Here is a 24,870-nt window from a genome sequence, read left to right as displayed (position 1 = left end):
TGTGACTTGAAACTTCTACTTCTTGTAGGGACGGTTAGTGAAGGATGAAGATTAATTTGAACAACAGAAGGATTTAGTTTAAAAGGGCCTTGGTTTGAGGGGCCTGGCTGGCTCATTCGGTAGAGTGAGTAACTCTTGATCTAGGGCTTGTGAGTTTGATCCCCCCATTAGGTGTAGAGATTACTTAAAAATAAAATATTTGAAAAAATTAATAAATAAATAAAAGGGGCTTTCACTTTGTGTTTTGTTTGTCAAGTATTTGAAAACAATGACTTATGAGTAGTTACAAGTGGTAACAGTTTTTCTTGTTTTTGTGTGTATGTGTGGCTGGCTGCATTTCATTTTTTACTACTTCTTTCAAGTATAACTAACGTACCGTGTTTTATTAGTTTTAAGTGTACAATATAATGATTCAACAATTCTATACATTCCTTCAGTGCTCATCACAATCACTGTACTCTTAATTCTTTCATCTGTTTTAACCATCCCAACCCATCTCCCCTCTGGCAACTACCATTTTGTTTTCTATTAAATATAGAATATATAGTCTGGTTTTTTGTTGTCTTTTGTTTCTTTGTTCATTTGTTTTGTTTCATAAATTCCACATTAGGGGCGCCTGGGTGGCTCAGTTGGTTAAGCATCTGCCTTTGGTTCTGATCATGATCCTGGGGTCCTGGGATCAAGCCCCACATCAGCCTTCTTGCTCAGTGGGAGACTGCTTCTCCCCAGCCTGCCGCTCCCCCTGCTTGTGCTTGCCCTCTCCCTCTCTCTCTGTGTCCAATAAATACATCTTTTTTAAAAATTCCACATATAAGTGAAATCATATAGTATTTGTCTTTCTCTAACTTATTCAGTTAGCATTATACTCTGTAGCTCTCTCCATGTTGTTGTGAATGGCAAGATTTCAGATTTTTATGATGAATATTCCATTATACATTTATACACACACATCATTTCTTTATCCATTCACTGCTTGATGGACACTTGGGTTGCTTCCATAATTTGTCTGTTGTAAATAAACCTGCAGTAAACATAAGGGTGCACTTATCTTTTCAAATTAGTGTTTTTATTTTCTTTGAGTAAATACTCAGTAGTAGAATTAGTAGCTCATATGGTAATTCTATTTTTAGTTTTTTGAGGAACCTCCATACTGTTTTCTACAGTGGCTGCACCAGTTTGTATTCCCATTAACAGTGTGTGAGGGTTCCTTTTCTGCATGTCCTCACTAACACTGTTTCTTGAGTTTTGATTTTAGCCATTCTGACAGGTATGAATATCTCATTGTAGTTTTGATTTGCATTTCCTTGATGGAGAGTGATGTTAACACCTTTCTGTGTGTTTGTCTATCTATGTCTTCTTTTGAAAAATGTCGGTGCATTTCCTCTGCCCAATTTAAATTGGATTATTTGGGGGTTTTTGGGGGGGGGAGTTTTTATTGAATTGTATAAATTCTTTATATATTTTGGATAACGACTTATCAGTTATATCATTTACAAACATCTTCTTCCATTTAGTAGGTTGCCTTTTTGTTTTGTTGATAGTTTCCTTCACTGTGCAAAAGCTTTTTATTTTGGTGTACTCTCAAAAGTAATTGGATTTTTTTTCCCCTTGCCAGGGGAGACATATCTAGAAAAATGTTTTTATAGCCAATGTCAACGAAATTTTTTTCTAGGAATTTTATGATTTCAGGTCTCACATTTAGGTCTTTAATCCATTTTGAGTTTGTTTTTGTATATGGTGTAAGAAAGTGGTCCAGTTGCATTCTTTTGCATGTACCTGTCCAGTTTTCCCAGCACCATTTGTTAAAGAGACTTTTTGCCCATTGTACTTGCCTCCTTTGTCAAAGATTAATTGACCCTAAAAGTATCGGTTTGTTTCTGCACTGTCTATCCTGTTACATTGATCTATATGTCTGTTTTTGTGTCAGTACCGTTCTGTTTTAATTACTATAGCTTTGTCGTAGATCTTGAAATCTGGGATTGTGATGCTTCCAGTTTTGTTGTTCTTTTTCAAGATAGCTTTGGCTTTTTGGGGTCTTTTATAGTTCCATGCAAATTTTAGGATTATTTGTTCTGTGAAAAATGCTATTGGTATTTTGAAAGAGAATGAACTAAATCTGTGGATTGCTTTGAGTAATGTAGACATTTTAAACAATATTAGTTCTTCTAATTCATGAACATGGAATCTTCCCCTTTGTTTTTGTCATCTTCAATCTCTTATCAGTGTTTTATTTTCAGAGTACAGGTCTTTCATGAATTTGACTAAGGTTAATTGCTAGGTATTTTATTCTTTTTTGGTGCAACTGTAAATGGAATTGTTTTCTTAATTTCTCTCTCTGCTACTTCCTCATTAGTGTATAGATATGTTTTAAAGATTTCTGTATATTAATCTTGTATCTTGTGATTTTACTTAGTTCATTGATCAGTTCCAGTAGTTTTTTGGTGTAATATTTAAGGCTTTCTGTATATAGTACCATGTTTTCTGCAAATAGGGGAAATTTTGCTTCTTTACCATTTTGGATGCTTTTTATTTCTTTTTCTTGTCTGATTGCTGTGGCAAGGACTTCCAGTACTATGTTGAATAAAAGTGGACATTCTTGTCTTGTTCCTGGTCTTAGAAGAAAAGCTGACAGTTTTTCACCATTGAGTATGATGTTAGCTGTGGGTTTTTCATATATGGCCTATATTATGTTGAGGTATGTTCCTTTTAAAGTGGTAACAGTTTCTATTGGTTTGTGAGACAAGGTTCACCCTGGATCCTTAGGAGACTATAGTTTATAGGACCACAGAAAAGTTAACTTGCAGCACCCAAGTTAATGAAATGTAAGATGAGTATTTTTTCCATCAATTTTAAGGTAATTAAAAATCAAATCAATATTTACAGAATCCCAAAACTTCTCACAGAACACTGAAAACTACTGATCATGCTTTATATAATACTCTCTCTGTAGAAGGAGAGTATAATTCTGTTACATTTAAATTTTTTAGAGAAATTGTAAATATTGGAGAAATGGGAAAATATTTCTCACTGGAAAGGGTTAGATTATTATGAGCAAATCCTCATTAAAAAATAAACGGTGTTCTGGAAATTTCAGAATTAAAAAAAAAATCTTTCCATTTTACGCAAGAGTGGTTGACAGACGAGCCCACAAATTAGCCCCTAACTAACTGAAGTAAAAGTAATTACCTAGCATGTGATTACGTCATGCATTTTTTAAAGTTAGTTTGGCATTCTGAAAGATTCTCATGACTATTTCCTGAGGTTTTTACAAATCTGATTTGCAGTTCTGGATTGGAAACTCTGTTCACTCCCACTGTGAGGTAGCAAAGGAGAGTAAGGATTTTTTTCCCGCTGGTTGGAGAATTTTTATCCTTTCATTAAAGTGACTGTTCATCTCCTCTCTATGGGGGAATCATAGATCCTAGTGTTACAAAGGCACTCTGAAGATGCCCTACTTTAGTTCTGTGCCATTACGTGCATGGTTTTGTGAAGCTGTGCAGAGAGGAAACTTCCAAAACCGAACACATTTCATGCTCCTTCAGAAAGCTGGATATTTAAAGGTACACTGTGGTGAGTGAACCCCTTTTGCAAGGCAAATGCTTCCCTAAGGTGCTGTCTGGGTAATAGAAAATCTCCTGGGGCTTTAAAAAACCATTAATACTTTTCTTGCTGCACTTGCCCCACCGATCCAAGTAATTAGCACAATGGTTCCTCCGTGAAGGGAGTCCCTAGCCTCTAAGTAGCCAGTGGTCCCAGCCCCTCTGTGAAGCAGAGCATCATGCTCCTGGTTACCTTCCAGGAGCCAGGCATTTCTCTGTAGACTGGCAGACGTCTCGACTGCCACTGGCCTTTTACTAAATTCCACTCAATGATTATAGCCTGTTTGGCATCAAAGTTAAGTTGAGAACTAAAAATAAAATGAGGGCATCGTTACCCATGATTTCTCATGTCACTTCCAGCTGATGAGTCTTGGAAAGAAGCATAGCATGAGAATTGCTTGTATTTTTTGATGAGGAGTTACATAATCAATTGCTATATATCAAAAATAATAGTAATTAAGCCCCTGGGTTTAAATTCTGAGGTCCATTGCTTATCTGCATAACATTACTGAACAAATAATTTAATTACTTTAAACTGATTCAGAGGGCTGTTGTGAAGTAAAGGAAATCCTATTAAAACACATGAACAGGGTATATAATGTGTAATCAGTGTTTTAGTAATTCTTTGGGTTTTTTTTAAAGATTTTATTTATTTGTGTATGTATGTATGTATGTTAGAGAGCATACAAGTGGGGGGAGGAGCAGAGGGAAAGGATCTCAAGCAGACTTCATACTGAGTGTGGAGCCCAGTGCGGGGCTCAGTCTCATGACCCTGAGATCATGACCTGAACTGAAATCAAGAGCTGGATGCTTATTAGATATCAGGGAGATTCAAATCAAAATCACATTGAGATACTACCTTATACCAGTTAGAATGGCCAAAATTAACAGGACAGTAAAAACAAGTGTTGAAGAAGATGTGGAGAAAGGGGAACCCTCTTACACTGTTGGTGGAAATGCAAGTTGGTGGAACCACTTTGGAAAACAGTGTGGAGATTCCTTAAGAAATTAAAAATAGAGCTACCCTATGACCCTGCAATTGCACTACTGGGTATTTACTCCAAAGATACTGATGTAGTGAAAAGAAGGGCCATCTGTACCCCAATGTTCATAGCAGCAATGGCCACAATCGCCAAACTGTGGAAAGAGCCAAGATGCCCTTCAGCAGACAACTGGATAAAGAAGATATGGTCCAATGGAGTATTACGCCTCCATCAGTAAGGATGAATACCCAACTTTTGTATCAACATGGACAGGACTGGAGGAGATTATGCTGAGTGAAATAAGTCAAGCAGAGAGTCAGTTATCATACGGTTTCACTTACTTGTGGAGCATAAGGAGTAACACGCGGAGGACATTAAGACAAGGAAAGGAAAAGTGAATTGGGGGAAATCGGAGTGGGAAACAAACCATGAGAGATTGTGGACTCTGAGAAACAAACTGAGGGTTTTAGAGGGGTGGGGGTTGGGGGATGGCTGAGCTTGGTGTGTGTATTATGGAGGGCATGTATTGCATGGAGCACTGGGTGTGGTGCATAAACAATCTTGGAACACTGAAAAAATAAAAAAAAGAGCTGGATGCCTCACTGGCTGAGCCCCAGGCTCCCCTTTTAGTTGTTTTTATCATCATTTTCATTATTAATAGTGTTTCTTTGACATCTTATACTTAGGGCAAATATTACTAGAAAAGGTAAAGAAAGAGGAGTAAACAAATCCTTTTTTTTAATGCCCTTTCTCCCCTCCCTGGCCTATACCCTCTGTAGAATGTGACAAACTGAGGCGGGATGGCTACCGAAGTTCTCAGTACTACTCCCAGGGACCCACCTTTGCAGCCAATGCCAGCCAACTCTGTGATGATTATCAGGATGAAGATGAAGAAACAGATCAAAAGGTAAGGCTTCCCAGTTCAACATGGGATCTTGAATTGGGTCTCAGAACAGGAAAAGGACCTAAGTTGAAAAACTGGTGAAATCAGAATAAAATCTGGTTTCAGTTAACAATGCTATCCCAAATTAATTTTTTAATTTTGACAAAGGTACATGATTATGTAACACATCCACAATACAAGAAGCTAGATAAAGGGTTCACAAGGGGTTCTCGGTGCTATCATTACAACTTTTTTGCAAGTCTAAAATTAGTCTAAAATTTGTTTGAAAAAATAAGGTCAGGATTCAAGGATCTCATTAAAAGGTCACAATCATTGAATATTCTCTTTTGGATAGAAAAAAATGAAAAGTCTTTTATTTTTGTTGTTTTGGTTTTTCATATGACTTAAGAACCCAGTCATATTTAAAAAAAAAAAAAACACCTCGAAGTACAACAGGCACATGTCACTGTTTCACAAGTGGTCAGTGTTTTTCAGAAAGATTGAATAGAGGGAGCCCTTTAATATTACGGCACCCGTCAGTTCACTGTAGAGATGCTGTTTCATAATGCGTGGTCCTTTTTCTCATGCCATCTCGTATGGTAAGTGCAAACTACTTAAGACAAATATATTTTCTCAGTAATAGAAGCCTATGAAAGAATAAAAATGTAGGGAGATTTTGACTTACATGTTTGTGGGGTTTTTTTTTCCTTTTTTTTTTTCATTTTATTTAGTACTATGGACTTAGAGTTTGGACATGTTTTGGTTTAGAAACCACTTTTAATTTAAGAAATATCAGCAGAATTAGGTCAATATATAAATGTGTTCCTGTTTAGGGAACATTATTCAAAGTTTATTGTCTTTCCACAAATAAATAACATCAGAGAAAAGGGTGGATAACAGTTAACTGAAAACGGGAGAGTACTACCATAATGTTTTAGTCTTCTGGTGATGATGGGACCCCAGGTGGTTTTTTTTGTTTGCTTGTTGAGAATGTTTTTTCCTGTTCCTTTAAAAATATTTTCACACATTAGTTCTTTGGGACTTAAAATACACAAAGAAGTTCTCTTACTCTAATAGGAAAAGCAGCTACTTCAAAATTGATCTGGTTTTTAATTTTAAAACTTTTTATTTTTCTCTCACTGACATGAATAAGAAAAATAGAAATTAGAAGATGAATTATGTAGTCAGGATTTTTTTCTGTTCTTATTTTAAATTTTTTTTTCAGGCTTATTCAAATTATAATTGACAAAATAATTATATGTATTTAAAGTGTGATGATATGACATGTGTGTGTGTATATATATATATATATTTTTTTTTTTTTTAAGATTTTATTTATTTATTTGAGAGAGAGAGTGTGTGTGAGCAAGAGAGCACAAGTGGCAGGGGCAGGGGAGAGGGAGAGGGAGAGGGAGAAGCAGGCTCCCCACTGAGCCTGGGCTCCTGACCTGGGCTGAAGGCAGATGCTTAACTGACTGAACCACCCAGGTGCCGCCACATATGTATGTGTTTAACACGCCTATCACCTCACATAGTTACGTTTCTTTTGCATGTGGTGAAAATTCTTAAATTTTACTCTCTTCTCGGATCTTAAGTACACAACACAGTAGTATTAACTGTAGTCACCATGCTATACATTAGATTCCCAGAGCTTGTTCAACTTACAACTAAAGGCTTGTACCCTTTTGACTGGCATCTCCCCAAATTCCCCACCTGTGAGATTTGTCTTTCTTTATTCAGATACACTTCAACCTTTTACTGATGCTAAAAGGAGGAAAATTGAGTTTAGAGTGGGACCCAGTTATTAGACAGAGCTGGTTTGGGTGCAGTGTGATTATGTAAGTTGTGAATATCCAGGAGTGTAGAGTCCCTTGGTGGCAAATTGACATTATGGAGACGACATCCAAAGGCCTTCTGGAAAGTGGAATTGTAGTTTCTAAATTCTCACACAGCTGTTTACTTACGATGATGCTCACATCTGAGGGAAGTCTTGTCTGTGGACTAGTTTCTATTCCTGTGTGCATTGCAATGGGCCCCTTTAAGCAGCCCTCTCCCAAATGTGGAGAAAGTAAAAAATCCTTATCTCTGAGAACACAAGGCTCCTGTCACACTGAAAATGAGTCAGCCGATAATGATAATATGGGAAAGAATATATGCATAAATGTCATCCTTTAGATGATAGGACATGACATATGACAGATCCTGTTAAGTGTAAGAAGGACCATAGCGTCACTTGGTAGCCCTGGGATCCACTAGAGCGGAAACCAGAGTTGGCTGTGGAACCTTAGAACTCTTTTTGGGGCCAAATGCTGCTTCTGTAAAATGGAGGCATGGGAGCAGCGGAGGAGCCTTCGCTGGTGTGTGTGTGTGGGAGGGTGAACTGTTTCGGAGGCTCCCTGAAAAACCCCTCTGGGTTATAAGCTCCATCACAGTGTCTGGACTCACAGCCTTCCTACTCTTGGATGTTTATAAAAGCGCATAGTTGCTTTTAAACCTTACCTTCCTTTACTGCTATATGCCTTTGGGTTAAAGTGTTTTTGAAATCCTTAGAATATACTGTTAGTGATATTTAAAGGGAACTTTTTTTTTCTTAAATATATAGAACCATGTAGAAGTATGTTCAGAATTTTTTAAATTATCAGGCCTGAATGTCTTCTCAATCTAAGAAATTTTTTCAGAATAAAATAAATACCAAGTTATATAATGTATTAATCATGAATGATTATATATTAATTAAACATCTGCTAACAAACTATTCCGTCATGTTAACAAACTGACTTCCAAAAAAAAAAAAAAATTGACTTCCTTCCTTCCCTCCTGCCCTCCCATCCCGTTCTCAGTTAGGCTATATCATTCAGTGTTGCTTTAACTTCTATAACTTCTTGGTTCCACAGAACATCCAAAATGCCACTTGCCTCTCACTGTCGCACATCCAATTTGATGGCCTTGGAGCACATTCTCCACTTTTTGTTTATTCATAGCTATTGGATTAATTACAGTGTTCTGCACCAGACCATATGCTTTTTTAAATTTTTTTTAAGTAACTATATATAAGTCAACAAGATCTAGTACTGCTTTCAGTCACAAAAGCCTAAAATTGGTGTGGAAATTAACCTTTGTAGGTCATTGTGCTTTTTCTGCCACTTCCTATGGGTCCCCCCCCCACCCCGCAACTTAGTGCTGAAGTAGCTTCCATTGAAGGAGAAGGTTTCATTGGTGTGTACCCCACATAGTGCCTAGTGCATGATGGGCTATGTTGCTGGCTCATTCATTCAACAGTTATTTCCAGAACAGTCAGTACTAAGTACATACTCTGAATCAGGAGTCCTTATTAAAAATCTCTCTGTCCCTCCCCTCACTGCTCACCAAATCACAATGATGCACAGAAGTCTCTACGTGGCACAGCCATCATTGGTCGTCACTGGGACATATTCCTTTATCCCTCCTCAGTGTGTTCCTGAACATAACTACTTTAAGCACAGACTTACAATTCATTTTCAAGTTAACTATTACTCAGGTCCTGTGTGCCAGGGACTATTCTAGGTGCCGGAGACGTAACAGTGAAGCAAGCAGAAGAAATCCTTGCCCTTAATAGTGGTTGATCTGACAGTGAGACACGAGTAAATTAGCAGTGATGCTGTATTAGAACATGATAGACACTCTGGAGGAAAATAAAGCAGAAAGAGACAGAGGGGAGGTTGCCGTTACAAATGAAAAGGGCAAGTCTTCCTGAGCAAAGAGGTGATTGGGATGAAAAGAGTGATCCAGGCAGAAATCTTGGAGAGCATTCCGTGGAGTAGAGCAGCTGATGCAATAAATGTTTCTTAAAAATATATGACATATACCAGATACTGCAAAAGGCAATGATTAGTAAGGTATCTGTACTTGCCTCACGGAAGTTACAGCTCTCTGGTAGGGAATAGACAGAATAAAAAAGGTTTTTACATATTACCTGCTGCAGGAAGTGTTTGTCATATAGTAGCATGTGAAAGAGAAATTCTTCTGGCTTGGCAGTGGGGAGGTGGGGGAGGGTTAGGGAGAGGATAAGGATATGCAGGGGGAAGAGTCATAGGGCTGTTGCAGTTGGCAAGTCATACCGAGGACTAGAGCAAAAGAGTGGCTGTGTCAATGGCAAGAAAGGGAGATTCTAAGAGGTGAAATTAAGAGAGGGTGGTATCCTGGGAGCTTGGAGACACATTTCACGTCTTAGCTTTGCCACTTGTTGGCTTTCTTCGGATGTATCACTTGGGCCTTCCAGGCATTCATTTCCATATCTAGAAAGTGGGAAGTGGATCTTTTTAAAACGCTGCTCTCATTCATTCATTGACTCAACGAATACTTATGCAGCATCTCCAACAAGGCAAGCTCCTTTGTAGGTTCTGCCGACCCATCAAGTGAAAAAGACGAAGTCCCTGTCATCGAAGGGAAAACATCAGTAAGCGAACTAGAACACAGAGTGGTGATACATGTTATGAAGAAAAATACAACAGTAGTAAGTAGAGTTTTAGAGTGACAGGGCTGCTATTTTTAGATAGTGTGCTATTTTTAGAGTGTCCAAGAAGAGCTCTCTGAGGGTGTCATTAGAGTAGACCTCAGAATGAAGTGTAGGAACACCGCATGTGACTGTCTTTGGGAAGAAGAGATAGTAAGTGCAAAGGCCTGGAGACAATAATATGGTTATCCTCTGGGGGAAATAGCCAGATACCACCAGAGTGGCTGGATTGGGCATGGTGAGAACTTTGGATTTGTTGTTCCTACGTGAGATGGGGAGGTCCTGGAGGAACTGAGGCGGAAAGTAGTATGATCTGATTTACTATTTAATATAAAGCTACTATATGGCGGTAAGACTGTGGAGAGTTGAAGTTGGAAGTAGAGAGACAAGTCCCTAGGCCATTGCAGTAATCCTGGCAAAGATATAGATGATGTGGGCTGGGCCCAGGGTGGCAGTGGTACTATTTTATTTTATTTTATTTAAGATTTTATTTATTCATCTGAGAGAGAGGAAAAATGGGAAAAGGGAGGGAGCCAAACTAGGACTTGATCTCAGGACCTTGAGATCATGACCTGAGCTGAAGGCGATGCTTAACCATCTGAGCCACCCAGGTACCCTGATTCTAGCTTTATTTTAAAAGTGCATCCTATAGCATTTCCTGAAATTATAAGAAAAAGAAGAGTCAAGGATAATTTCATTTACTGTCTTTCCAGCTTGATCCCTCTAGAATGTCATTTCTTCCTCCCTCCCTCCCTCCCTTCCTCCCTTTCTTGAATCCCATTTCAAAAATTATGTGACCCTTGAGAAATTCTCTTCCACTGACCCTACCCTCTTCATGTTGTCAGTCATCTTCCCCTGCTTAGATTTCATGGCCCACACTTATATTCTCTTCTTTGCATACACTTTGAACTCTGCTGGCCCCTCTCCCCTTCTGCCAGTTTCCTACAGAAACCTGTCCCCTAGTTTAGTGCAGCTTTACCCCTGCTCTGTACTAAAGCCTAGTTAGCTGAACAAGACTAGAGGAAAACACCAGCGTCTATAAGCTAGCTGTACTGTAAATTCCTGACCTCGAACCTAAAGTGGCAGCAGTCCTACCATATCAGCTCATCATTCATTCTTCCACTCTACCAAATTATATTTCACATCTTCTTCTCAAATCTCCAAACACCATGTTCTCTACTTTACTCTCAGATACTTAACTGTCTTTGATATTTACTACACTGGGTGGGGGCAGGGGGGTGGGGTGCACACAGTCCAAAGGTACATCCTTTCACAATCAGACCTATTGAACTGCTTGCATCTGTTCCACCATCTACTCACCCTTTCCTGCCACTGTAATGGGTGAATAGTCCTTGCTTCTTTCTACACTGTTGTATCCCAAGTGCCTAAATTTGGGTTTGGCATGTAGTGAAGACTCGGTCGTTTTTCAGTGGAATGATTAAGGCCAACTTCTCAAGGACTTCATAACTGCAGTTGACCCCTCTTCCTTTTACCTAATGAGTTTTCTTTCTCTGTTGCATCATAACCATCATTATTTGAACATGCTATGTTTTCTTTCATCTTGATGGAACCCTCCTTTGACCTTTCATCCCCCTCCAAAGTCTGCCATGTTTTCCAGTTCTTCTTTTAAAGAACTTCTCCAAGGAACTGTCTAGACTTGCTATCAACACCGCCTTTTCTCACAGTCTCCTTTGAACCCCCTCCAAATAAGCTTTTATCCCCACCATGCTACTGAAATTACTCTTGTTAAGTCTAATCATCATGTCTACCTTGCCAGATCTAATAGTGAGTTCTCAGCCTTCCTCTGATTCAACCTCTCAGCAGCCTTTGACATAGTTTACTATTCTTTTCTTCTTAAAATACTTTCTGTGCTTGGCTTTCAGGAGACCACACACTCTGGTTTTCCTCATTGCTCATGATCCATTGCTTCTCAGTCATTTATTGGATGCTTTTCCATGTGTCTGAACCTTGGTGTAATTCTCCTTCTCTGAAACCCGCTCACTCCTTGGGTGATTTCACTGAGTCCCATGACCTTAAGTTCCATGCACTGAAGTTTCCTAAATTTCTATTGCTAGTCCAGACTCATGCATTTTTCTGCTTATTATCCATTTCCACCTAAATGTCTTATGGGTATTTCAGATTTCTCAAATCCTAGCATGTGATTCTCCCAACCCTACCTGCTCCTCTCATAGTTTTCCCCAGCTCGGTAAACCATAACTCTATTCCACTAGATGCTTAAGTGAAAAATGTTGAGAACTTTCTTGATTTTTTTTTTTTTATTCTCACACCATAAGTAAATTCTATAGAATTACCAGTGATTGAACCACTACTAAGACCTCATATCTGACATTATGTAATGATTAAGTTGAGGGCATGTTTCTGAGAGTGGGTGGTAGGGGCATGTTGGAAGTGAGGTTGTGAAGGACCAAGGCAGGAGAGAGATGGATTAGCTCTTTGTGTTGAGTTCACCAAGAGTGTTTACTCGGATAGTGGTGGAGGGAGATTGAGGTGGGATCACAGGAGGGCCATGCTAAATGAAGGAGTTAGCTTTTATTGCATAGTTCTTAGGAAGTCACCAACATATTTTTGAAGCAGAGCACTTTGTGATTATGTATTTATAACAAAATTTATATATACCATCTTTTGTTAGATGAAACTGATTTTCAAATTTACATAATGTATCCAATCTAACTGTAGAACTTCTAGAAAGGGAGTATTTTAACAGACTGATTTCTATTTTTAAAAATAGAGAAATTTTATAAAAAATTCAGATGGGATTGATCGGGAAAAAAAAAGATAATTAAGATAATTATGTTAGGTAGTAGATGGATTTACTAATCTTATTGTGGCAATCATTTTGCAGTCTATACATATATATCAAATTATCACATTGTATACCTTAAACTTACACAATGTTATATGTTGATTGTATCTTGATAAAGCTGGGTAGAAAAATGAAGTCCATTTAAAAAAAAAAAAAAAAAAGGACCAAGTTGTGAAAAGCACCAAGCTTGGATGGTTTCGTAGAGAAGGTTCTATTAAAGCTTTTAAAGAGTAAGTAAATCCAGGCACCTGGGTGGCTCAGTGGGTTAAGCCGCTGTCTTCAGCTCAGGTCATGATCTCAGGGTCCTGGGATCGAGTCCCACATCGGGCTCTCTGCTCAGCAGGGAGCCTGCTTCCCTTCCTCTCTCTCTGCCTGCCTCTCTGTCAAATAAATAAATAAAATCTTAAAAAAAAAAAAAAAAGTAAGTAAATCCAATGCTTGAAACTTTCGCAGAGCAAAGAAAAAGAATATGGTGTGATTTTTTTTTTTTTTTTTAATGAATTAGCTTAACTCTGAGGCCACCAAACCTGACAAAGACTACACAAAGCAGAAAATCAACTGGCCAGTCTCACTCACAAATATTGTCATTGGAAGTCATAAGTGGAATGTTAAGAAACATAATCTAACAGCTCATTACAAGACAAATACTAAAAAATCAACCTGGATTTATCCCAATAATAATGCAAGGATCTTCAGTATTGGTTAGTCTAATCACATGGCAATCATATTGAAGAGAAAAATCAGGTCAAAACCATAAATACTGACAAGGTATTTGATACAATGCAATAGCTATTCTTGATTTAAAAAAAAACCTATAATATAGGAACAAGTAAATACTCAAAAGTTAAAATGTATCTGCATTGTCACCAAATCCAACATGATTTTTAATGAGCCATTCTTGTTAGAGTGAGGCATAAGACAGCACATTCACTATCACTATTATTGGGGAAGACTAGGCAGAACGATTAGAAAAGGTGTAGAAGAAGAGGCTCAAAAATAGGAAAGCCTGAGATGATATTATCATTCTTTGTACACGGTAAGTCTGTATACTTGGTGAATCCAGAAAATAAAAATTTGAAACCACAATCAATAGTAGAATTCAGTGACAGAGTAAGGTATGAAATTGATGTATAGAAATCAATAATTTTCATATCTACAAAAGAAAGTTATAAGATGTAGGAAAAATCATAAGTCGTGCTAGCAGACAAAGTAGAGATAAATGAATAAGTGTAACATTTTTGTGCAAAAAATTTTAAATACTGTAGAAGAACACAAGATTTGAATAAATGAAAAGACTTATGCTCTTAGAGGACTCAGTATCAAAAAACTCATTTCTGTCCAAGTTAATTTATAAAATTAACACAATACCAATAAGAAGTTGACTAGTTTAATTTTGGTATGGTTTAGAGTTAATTTGGGGGAAGGGAAGAGGAGGGAGAGAACATTGAACCAGAGAGGCTGAATCTTAAGGGTCAAAGCTAGGAAAGCTGTAAGGTCGAGGAGCACTAAGAAAAGAGAACTGGCCTCACCAGGTATTCAAGAGTCAGGAATGACTCAGTGTGGAACCTGGGTATACAGACCAGTGGAACAGAATGTTAAATAAAGAATATAAAGTTCAGGAGGAGACCTAAATCTTTATGGTATATGACCAAGTTGGCATTTAAAATCTCATGGGAGTCCAGTAACTATAAAAGGGGCTCCCAGCCAGCAGTTTATGGTTTCCGTGTTAAAACCAAGACCCTTAAGTGCAGTTCGTGTTCTTAAAAGTCACTCTGACAGTTGGGGTTATTTTAGATACAGACAATATAGACGTCGATGTGAGGGAAAATTCTGGGGAAATACTTCAGTCTGTATTTTCCTTGGTAAGCCATATGGTGGGAACAGTGGACTACATAGACTTTAACAAGTGCTTTAGGCTACAAATACTCTGACATTGAAAGAAGCATATAGAGTGAAAAGCATCTAATTTGCATTCAACCATATGAAGCATTTATTACATGCCCAGGATGGAGGCACTCTTCTAAAATGAGAGTTACTAATAAGGTAAAGGCTAAACACCTAAATTAGTACAGAAAACCTAGGGGACATGTGTTCTGGGTGTTTATTCTAGAGAATTATTTATTCTACAGTCTATCCTAATGCAAAACATTTACGAAGTAGGACTCCTGTTCTTGGTGTAAGGAATGGTGTTTTGCTAATGATACCTATATGTATCTTTCAAAGTGTAACAAGAAAAATAATTAACATATCCAGTGATAGAAGTTATATATAAACCTGCTGATTGAAAAATGCTGTCTGCAAAGGGTTTTAGAAATCTCACAAAATACCTTTTTTTTTTTTTTCTCAACTGTGAAATCAGAGAGTAAGTCATTGCTTTAGTACTGGTGGAGTCTTGAGGGTTTTTGTTTCTTTCAGTTTTCAGTGTGTACCAGGTACTACCAAACAGGTTTTTCGGGTATTTGAAGGAAGTTCAGTTAGAGATGGCAAAACATTTCCTGTGAGTTGATAGGGCATTTCTTCAACTGCCATCGTTGGAGGTTGTATTTGATGATAGGTTCACTGCATCAGGGAAACATTCATAGAGGCCCCATTGTCTCAAAAGAAGGGATGTCAGTCATGGGTTACTCAATCTCTTGTGTAAAATTAACCCCCAAACACATAAATTAGACTGGGATTATAGCAATAAAAGGTTGTCTTTAATAGTATTGATAGAACCCCAGATTTTCCATTTCCTGTTATTCTTTGAACTGGCATCTCAGGTTCTGTTTTAGTCCTCATTGATGAGGCATATTTAAATCAAAGAAGGACTTTGAAGAAGACAATAGGACAGGAGCCTTGCTCTGTAAGTGCACAGGTGGGAGGCTTATATCACATGATGCTTGAGAACACTGATTTGGGGTGGCTTTTCCACCTGTTGAAGCCGAGTAGTCTTGCGTAAATTGCTTCTCTCCATGAGCTTCAGTTTCCACACTATAAAGAGTTATAAGCCCCGTGTTGTGGTTTGCTCAGGACAGGACTGGTTTACAGCTGCTAGCGTGTGTAATTATTCAGAGCACCCCCTTTCACTTTCTAAGGAATTCTGGCTTTGATAGTAAATTACATGGCTACCTTACCTACCTTGGAGAGGGATGTGGTGAGGTTGAAATGAATTGAGGTTTATGGAATTCTTCGCTGGTGCCTGGCACACAGAATATGCTCAAGTAATGATTAGTACAGTATCATTAAACTGCTTGATTTTTCAACAAGACTTGAAAGAAAATGACTTCATGGACAGTGACATTTGGCCACTCTCCCCGTCATCCTCAGTCTCTTATTCCACCCACATAGAATTTCTTGCCTAAAGCAATGAATTTGAGAGTTTTGAGCAACTACTAAAAAAATTCTGGTGGTTTTGTCTTTGTAGGTTATCGCCAAGTAGAGCTACTAGCGGTCATACTAGTATTAACTTTATAATAACGGTACAACATTTTAGAACATTTTCCAAACTTTTTACACAGTATATCTCCTTTTCCATGGGAACTCCTGTGAAAGAAGTGTTTCGTAATCATTACTATCATTTTAGTGATCTGAAGTCTGAGACTCAGAATTTATGAAATTACTTACTTTCCTAGGAGCACATGGCTAGGGTGCGTCAGGGAGGACATGAGTGCAAGGCCTCTTACTTTATACTCCATTTCCTTTTCCTTGTGCCATGTTGGTGAAACAAAAGGGCAAGGTTATTAAATGAACCAAATTCCTTCTCGTTATGCCTGCTATTGTCATTTTTCATTCTACTGTTGACTTGTCTAATAGTCATTCATTCATGATTTTTGGATTTTTTTTTTTAAACTGTTTACATGCTCCTTGGCCTCAGTACGTACACATAGTACCTGGCCTCATGTGGTTTATGGTCTGGAAAAAACCCATGATACCTCTAGATGCAGTCATTTGTACTGGGCATCTCTGTGTGAGTCATTTCAGGGCACTGTGGGAACACAGATGTGTCCGCTAGCTCCATGTGTTCAGTGTGCTACAATTTGGGACACCTTGTTACTCTGTGTCTTGCAAGAATGAGAGGACTGGGGACGGTCATTTTTCCAGGCCTTTATGCATTCAGACCAGTGAGGGTGTCTCTAGTAACTTGTCCCAGTTTCTCTTGTTGTAAACATCCCATTACACTGGAATAAGGCTCTCTTCACTTCTGCCTTCCCCTCTAAATGGGGACACAGCATTTCTGTCTTGTTGATATTTCTATCATCTCCCAATATGGAATCAAGTGCCAGCATGCGGAGAAGTTGAGGAGCCAAAGACTAGGCTTAATGCTGTATGTGAATCTATTTAGTACTTACTGCAGCCACAAGAGGTAGCTTGGATTATACACAATCACAGATGAAGAAACTATATTTTGGGGAGATGATATCATTGCTTCAGATCACGTAGTTTTAAGATACTGAAACTGAAATCTCTCTTTTAGATCAGTGTTACTGATTCAGTTTATGTAAAATAAATACACATATTTAAATTATACAATTTAACAAGTTTTGACGTATGTTAATACACATGAGCCCATCACAGTCATGACAGTGAACACCCTCAGCATCCTTAAAAGTGAGCCAGGATTCAAATCCAGATCTGTGTCTCCAGAGCTCCTGCTTTCCCATGGGGAGTATATGGGGGAATTGAGTGTTAGCAACGTCAGCCTTCTTCTCCTCACCTCTTTCTCTTTGGGCATTCTGAATTGTTGAGATGACAGAAAGAACAGCTTTTACAACCCAATTATTCATCGATAAAAGAGGGAATAGATAAATATGGCATTGGAATGGAATGTATGCCCATAAAATGAGTGAATTGTAGGCTCACACAAAAACAGTGTTCTTATATCTTAGAAACATAAGAACACAACACAGAGAATGAAACCATTTTTATTAAAGCCAAAGCAAATATAAACATGTAATTTACACCTGTTTGTACACACATCACAAAAAGTCAGGGGATGATTAGTGCATAGCTCAGGAGAGGGGTTACCTTGGGGGATGCAAGGAGGAACATGGAGGTAGATGCGGTTATTGGTAATATTTTATGTAAATCATGGGTTGGTAGTAAGTTCTGATATAGTCATTATGTTATGTTACATACTTTGTATATATCATTTATGGAAATTCAAAGATTAAAAACAAATGCTGAATGATTTTAAACATTTATGTTCTAATTAAGTATCTTCTGTTATTTTAAGGGAAAGATCACTTAATGTAAGAGTTGAAATCCACAGTATTTTAACTCAATAGGTAACATTGATAAAGGGGCTAGCTTTGTAGTAAATGGAATAATACACCGATGGGGAGAAAAGGAAGACAGTTACTTAATAATGTGGACATGGTCACCACTACTGGGCTGTCATGGGAGTTGCTGAATGAACCATGAACTGTGTTTCTGTGTGGATCCATGTCTACCATCCCTTCTTTTTTGGTTGTTGTTGGTCCAGAGGGGGAAAGAAAAATAGGAGAGAACAGAATTAAGTCTGATTCTTTTTTGTCTGAATACACTGAGGGTAGAGGAAGCACAAGCCAAAAAAGACTGCAGAAGTTTTGACACCTTATGAAACCATCTAAAATCTTGAAAACCAAGAGTAAAGAGAGGTGTAATTCTGGGAAGAAAATCACCAAAGACTGAATAAGTGTCCTACAAAAACGAGTGGATTACATGTTGACATTCTCTTAAATAATGCTCTGTATAGTTTCATCTGTTCTGTATTTTCATGTAATAATTGCTACATGAGTGCTAAATTTAGCTCTGGTTATAATTCTAGTTTCTAATTTCTAAGAGCATAGCAGATTTAAAAAAAAAGAAAAAGAAAGAAAGAAAGAAAAAGAAGCCTGGGCTAGTCTATGATTCACAGTTAAGCTCACTTTTTGATAACTTGGCCAGCTGCCAAAGACATCATATTTCAGGCTCCACTGTCCATCTGGTGGGAGCTTGTCTGATTTCCAGACAGAGCCTAGTAGTCTCTGAAATGCAGGTTTGCAGCATCCAAAATCTACAAAACAAGTGCTGGGGTGGCTGGTGACTTCCCTTTCTAAATTAAGTATTTTGGTGCAAGATATTGTGGCTTCTTGGTTCATTTGTGACTCTCCATTCCTTCCAGGACTAAGATATGGGGAATTGATGCACATTATTGACCAATGGACATGTCTAAAAACTGCATTTAAGTTCTGAAAGCAAGCCAACTTTAAACTCAATGTTTAGAAAAATAATTGAGTCCATATTGAGGGATTCCATTAATACGGAGTGTGGTGAAGCTATTGGAGTTACTGTCTTCTGAACACAGGGAGCTTGAGTTGCTCAAAACCTACAACTACGAGATGACAGAGCCAGGGTGCTGATGCTTAGTGTTTCACTCTGGGGAATAGTGCTTCTTTTATTACACCACACGTGGGAGCTTTTATAGATTTGCAGAAGGTTTGTTCTTAAATAAGAGATACAAATGGAGATTTTTATCTTTGGATCAGACAACCCAGTAATTGATTGCAAATATTGCCGGGTTGATATTTTACACTGTTTAAGAGACTTTGAGGGGTCAATTCTGGGTTCTAATCCTGGTTGTTCACTTGTGTAGTTCCCAAAAGTAAACTTCTTTGCTCCATTTCCTTATTTATAAAATGAGGCTAATGCTCTAAAGATGAAAATGAGGTACCAATTTCTTTAAAGCCTGCAACCCAGAGCAAGGCATGTAGCAATCAGTTACTAAATGGTGACCCTTTGTTAGTGAAAATTCTTCAAGGTTTCTCCATGCAGTTCTGATTTAAAGCTTCATGGAACTTAAATTCTCATGGGAGAGATAAACAAGATGAGTAACTGAAATTTATGGATACAAGTGATACGTGCTAAAGAGAAAGAACAGAGAGGGGAGAAACAGAATATTGGGGAGGAGTTAAAATTTTAGGGATACTGAAGAAGTATTTGATACTGAAGAAGACCTCAACAAGAAGGGGACTCTTGAATGAACACCCAAAGAAAAATAAGATGTAGATGTCTAAGGGAAGAGCACGTCAGCAGATGGGAGCAGCAGTTGCAAAGGCCCTGAGGCAGGCAGGAGGGTACATGATATATACAAGAAAGTGCATGGAAAGGGTGGTGTGGCTGGAGTAGGATAAGGGATAGAATAGCAACAGGTCAGAGATAGCAGAGGGCCAATGGCAGATCACGTAGGGCCTTGAAGGTCATAGTAAGGATGTTCGGGAGCTTGAGCAGAGGAGCAACATGATCAGACTTATATTTTAAAAGGGTCCCCTGGCCTCTGAGAAATACACTTAGAGTGGGAGGGTAGTCAACATAGACAGAAGCATGGAGACCAGTTGAGAGACTAACGTAATAAGCCAGAGCATTACAATATCCACCTTACTGGAGTAATTATGATGTGTTCTGCTGTTGAGATGCAGGAGGTTTTTTCCTGTGCCCCTTGCTGTGTTTATAAATACTAGGAGGAATAGGAGTCAGATTGTTCTGGAAGTCATTACTGTCCTGGCTTTAATTTTTCTTTAGTACGTTTAAGCACTGCATAATAGTCACATTTGTATATAACGTTATTCTGTGCTGTGCTTGGGAAATTTTCTTGCAAATTAAGGGATCACTTTATAGAACAGATTACCTTTGAAAGTTGTCATACTGGAGCTATCCCTGGTGATTATCCCATGGCAGCAAGACTAAACCGAAGGACTGTTTCATTGTGATCAGTTGTCAGTCCTGATGCTGTCAGCCAACTAAAAGCAAAGTAGGTTACTGGGGCTGATGAGCACCACTGAGATGCACACAGACTGTGAGACAGTCTCCCTTGGTAGATGTCACATGGAAAAGGGAACCCTCTCTGCAGGATGTCACCCTGCTATTTATCCTCCACGAAGCTGCGGCTTTACTTTTCTCACTGTTAGGATGTGCTTCCCATGGCCTTCAAAGCTTGTGCCATATTTCAGGATTACCTGAAAAATTACTTCTCTGTGTACATCAGAAAATTGAAGTAACCCAGTTTACTAGGTAGAGGCTCAGTCTTCAGTGTCCTGAAACTTTCATGAAATTCTCGTATAAAATTAGTTTTAATTTGCTTTGTATGCGTATGTGTGGGTCTGTGTCTTAAGGGTAGAGAATATATAAGTCAATTTTTTTTTTTTATATAAGTCAAATTTAACAGGAATGTTACAAGTGTGAAAAGGCTGGAAGTAATGTATTTATATGACTCTGGCTTAGCTACTGCTGCTGACCCCAAAATTCCTTTGATTGTCTTTCAAGGATCTGTAGGAGTTGTAACCATTTTCCCAGAAGTGGATTAAACATGAATGGATATGGTATAATTTAGTACCATAATCAGATGTCAGTAACATATGCTCATCATAAGTTGACTATATTTATTTGTCAGTTTAATTACAAATATTATTTCACATTTTCCTTTGGTGGGAAAGAAACTTGAATATCATTTTAGATGTTTTTTGTATCAAGAATATAAAGTCAACAATAGAGATGTTTAATTATGATTTATTTTATATCATTTATTTCCACAACACCTTTATTATTGGTAGTGTTTTTTCAATAAAAGAAAAAATTGGGTACTTTGTCAATTCATGATTTTGCTTTCCTAAAGTCACGTTTTATGACCATTACCTTCATTTCCATGATATTTGTCATAGACATTTTTACAGATACCAGAGGTCTTAAGAGTAGCTCTTTGGGGGGATTCAGGAGGTAAACCTATAGCAAAGGAAACTTTAGTGTTCAGGAATAGCCTGGAGATCACCTGACCAACAAGGATAGAGTGAATGGACTCCAGTCTTCAGATTATTAGTCTAGACCCTGTCCCCAACACGAAACCATTTCTGTTGGCTCTTCTGCAGTCTTTTTCAAATTTGTGGAGGGCTGGCAGTTGTAGAATAAAAACAGATATTTTGCAATAAGATGAATCCATTAGTAATAAGCAGTGGTGACAGTGTTCTTCTAAGTGAGTGAAATTTCTAACTGACACATTTCTATAAATTTCTTACCAGTGTCCTCTTAGAAACTTGCGTTAAATCCAGAAAGATATCAATGCCTGCCTTTTAAAGATAGATGAATCCTCACAAATATGATGTTGAATGAAAGAAGTAAGTTACAAAAGAGAATGTACACCATGGTTTCCTTTGGTCGAATATAGGCAAACAAAGCTATGGTATTAGAAGTGAGGAGGGTTTTGCATCTGTGGGACCTACTTTTTCGTTCCGTAGTTTGAACTATATATATAATAAACTGTACAATCTGTAAAGTTTTTATAGAATAAATATTCAGCTGTGAAAACTGGTTAAATAAAACTAATATTTCTTAAAAAAAAAAAAAGAAGTGAGGAGGGTAGCCCCCTTTGTGGTTTGGGGAGGGAAGTGTTGAACTGACTTGGGTGCTGGTGACACAGATACTCCTGGGGAACCTTGGAAAAGTAAAACTCTTTTAAATGCCTTATTTTCACAGGTGGAAGTTAGTTGAAATGCTTTCAACTCGAAGAGCCGTTCTTAGACATTTATTGTATGTTATTGCCATTTCCCAACAAAAGCCAGTTACCCTTATTTGGTCATCGTTGTTTGTGAGCACACTGTATTTCTTTTGAGGTCTTGGATCTGCTCTGTCGAAGAACCAGCTGCTCAGCAGCCACGTGAAGTCGATCAGAAAGTGCTTGCCAGCTTTCTTGCTTATGCTTTTTAAGATGGTTTGGGAAGAAAAAGATGGAAGACGGGCTCCCCAGTTAGGATGTTAATCTGTATCAAAACAGACCCTGCCAGAAATGTTTTCATGGAATTCTGATAAGGCTCAAAGCAGAGAGCTTCAGTCAGCTTCTTAGAATTTAACAATTTCACACTGATTTTTTTCATATAAGTGGTTTCAGAAGAGCACACACAGTTGAGTAACAATAGCCTTATGATTTCAGAAGTGTTCCTTGAGGTCAGTGCCTAAAAGAAATAAGATTGAGAAATAGAAATTACTGTGAGCAAATAAATTTTTTTTTTAAAGATTTTTTATTTATTTGTCAGAGAGAGAGGGAGAGAGAGCAAGCACAGGCAGACAGAATGGCAGGCAGAGGCAGAGGGAGAAGCAGGCTCCCTGATGAGCAAGGAGCCCGATGTGGGACTCGATCCCAGGACGCTGGGATCATGACCTGAGCCGAAGGCAGCTGCTTAACCAACTGAGCCACCCAGGCGTCCCGCAAATAAATTTTTAATAAAAATGGAAACCGATGGCCACAGCCATGATGTTTCTCTAGGCTTCCTGTGGTAAACGAAATCCATAAGCTTTCTGACCAGAGTAAGTATAGGAAAAGCGGGAAGAACTGAAAAGATATTGTGGGTCAGCAAAACCTTTTGCAGTCCTCATGGTTTAGAGACTAAGGCCACTGTGTAAATCGTTTATATGTAACTGGTCAAGCTTAAGGTGAAGAACAGTTTTCTTGCAAACCATTGCTTCTTTCTTAAACGTGACCTTTTTGTTTGGTTGCTTTAAATCAGTTTAAAAAAAAATTTTTTTTAAATAAGAAACGTGTTTTTAAATGTTTCTGCCAGCTGTTTACATGCTATACCTCTTCTTCCTTTTCCCTTTTCCCCCTGTAGTGTTCTATTTCTTCATCAGAAGAAGAAAGACTTATTTCCATCAGGAGACCTAAAATGCCAACCTCAAGTGACTTCTCTGACCTTAATACTCAAACAAATTGGACTAAGTCACTTCCCTTGCCAACACCAGAAGAGAAGATGCGACAGCAAGCCCAGACGGTCCAGGCTGATGTGGTTCCCATTAACATAACTGGTATGCTTTGCTATGCAGATAGGTTTCTAAACGCACTTGGGCTTTTGTTTGTTACGTGCTCTTAGCATCTCATTTATAAATCAGCGGTAAATAGCTGTACTCTGGCTTCCTGCTCTTTGTTGAATGAAATTCCTCAAATATTAAAACTTGTGCGTGCATATGAAATATTTCTTGCTTGTTAGAACACTGTGTTACCAAAGGTTGATACCATGCAATTCATCAAAAGTGTGTGTGTGTTTTTTTTCATTGAATTACTTAAAATATCTTACTTTAAATATTTTATTTGAGAACATCTTCTAAACATGGTCCTGGGTAAGAAAACAATGACATGTTTCCCTTCTAAAGGGTTGTTTTATATAGTATTTATAGAAGTGAAGAAATAACAGTTTTGTGATATTTCTAAATGATACATTTTCTTACCTTTTTGTCTTAAGTAGAAAAAGGGAAAAATTGCTTAAAATAATATCAAGTGAATTAACAATTTTAAGTTAATAGGAAGGCAAAATTATATTTTGATTCCCATAAATTTGAATTCTGCACTCTTCAAATAAAAATCGGTTCCTTCTGAATATAAAATTTTTAGAATATGTTATATTAAGTTGGAATATGAATATTGCCAAATATGAAATTCAAGTTCTTTTAGAATATTATGCTTAGATTTTAATCATCTGTGATATTTAAGGGGACAAATAACAAGGTACATAAAGCTCCAAGGCAATATTTCACAAACTTAAAGGAGTTGTTAAAAGATTAAAAGTCAAAATTTTCCTGCTTTCTCAGTTCCAGAGCTCACAAAGATTGGTCAGTGGTTTTGACGGGAGGGTGTACTAAATATAAAATAGATGTGTTAAGAGTTAACATTGGATAGGGTGTTCAAATGAAACAGATTATTAATAATCATCATTGATTATCAGTCCTTACAGAGCAAGATCTATAGGGCAGACCCCCAAAAAACAGGTGACCAGTAAGGATGAATTTTCATAAAAAATTAGGATGAAAACCCATAGCACCCTTGCTGTACTTCTGAAGGTACCACTGTTGATCACTGTTAGAAAGGTTTTTACATTTTGATAATTATTGCAGATTTTGTAAAAACCTTATAGACGTTTAAAACTTCCACTTAGAATAAAAATGACATCTATTTTGAATCCCAGAGAAATTTAGTAAATAAGTGCATGAATTATTTTAAATTCCATGTACATTTTTCCATACCTATTGTACTTAAGCCTAAAGAAATACCATAGTATTTTATTCCATTTTTCTTAGCAACTAACATTGTTGATCTTTCCGAATGTGATTCTCAG

At 37.7% G+C, this 24,870-nt stretch overlaps 1 protein-coding gene across 5 annotated transcripts in view; it reads left to right on the top strand.

Moving 5' to 3' along the window:
* Window positions 1-24,870, top strand: part of NHSL1 (NHS like 1) — a 249,826-nt gene that overhangs the window by 190,212 nt on the left and 34,744 nt on the right. For all 5 annotated transcript variants that reach the window (XM_047732101.1, XM_047732102.1, XM_047732106.1 and 2 more), the window contains exons 3-4: window positions 5,362-5,489; window positions 23,374-23,566. In XM_047732101.1, coding sequence (XP_047588057.1) covers window positions 5,362-5,489; window positions 23,374-23,566 — 321 coding nt within the window. The remainder of the gene's footprint in view (window positions 1-5,361; window positions 5,490-23,373; window positions 23,567-24,870) is intronic.

Source organism: Lutra lutra, chromosome 6, assembly GCF_902655055.1.
Source record: "Lutra lutra chromosome 6, mLutLut1.2, whole genome shotgun sequence".
Classification (NCBI taxonomy): domain Eukaryota; kingdom Metazoa; phylum Chordata; class Mammalia; order Carnivora; family Mustelidae; genus Lutra; species Lutra lutra.
Note: the sequence above shows the minus strand (reverse complement) of the source record. Positions and strands in the feature narration are given on the sequence as shown.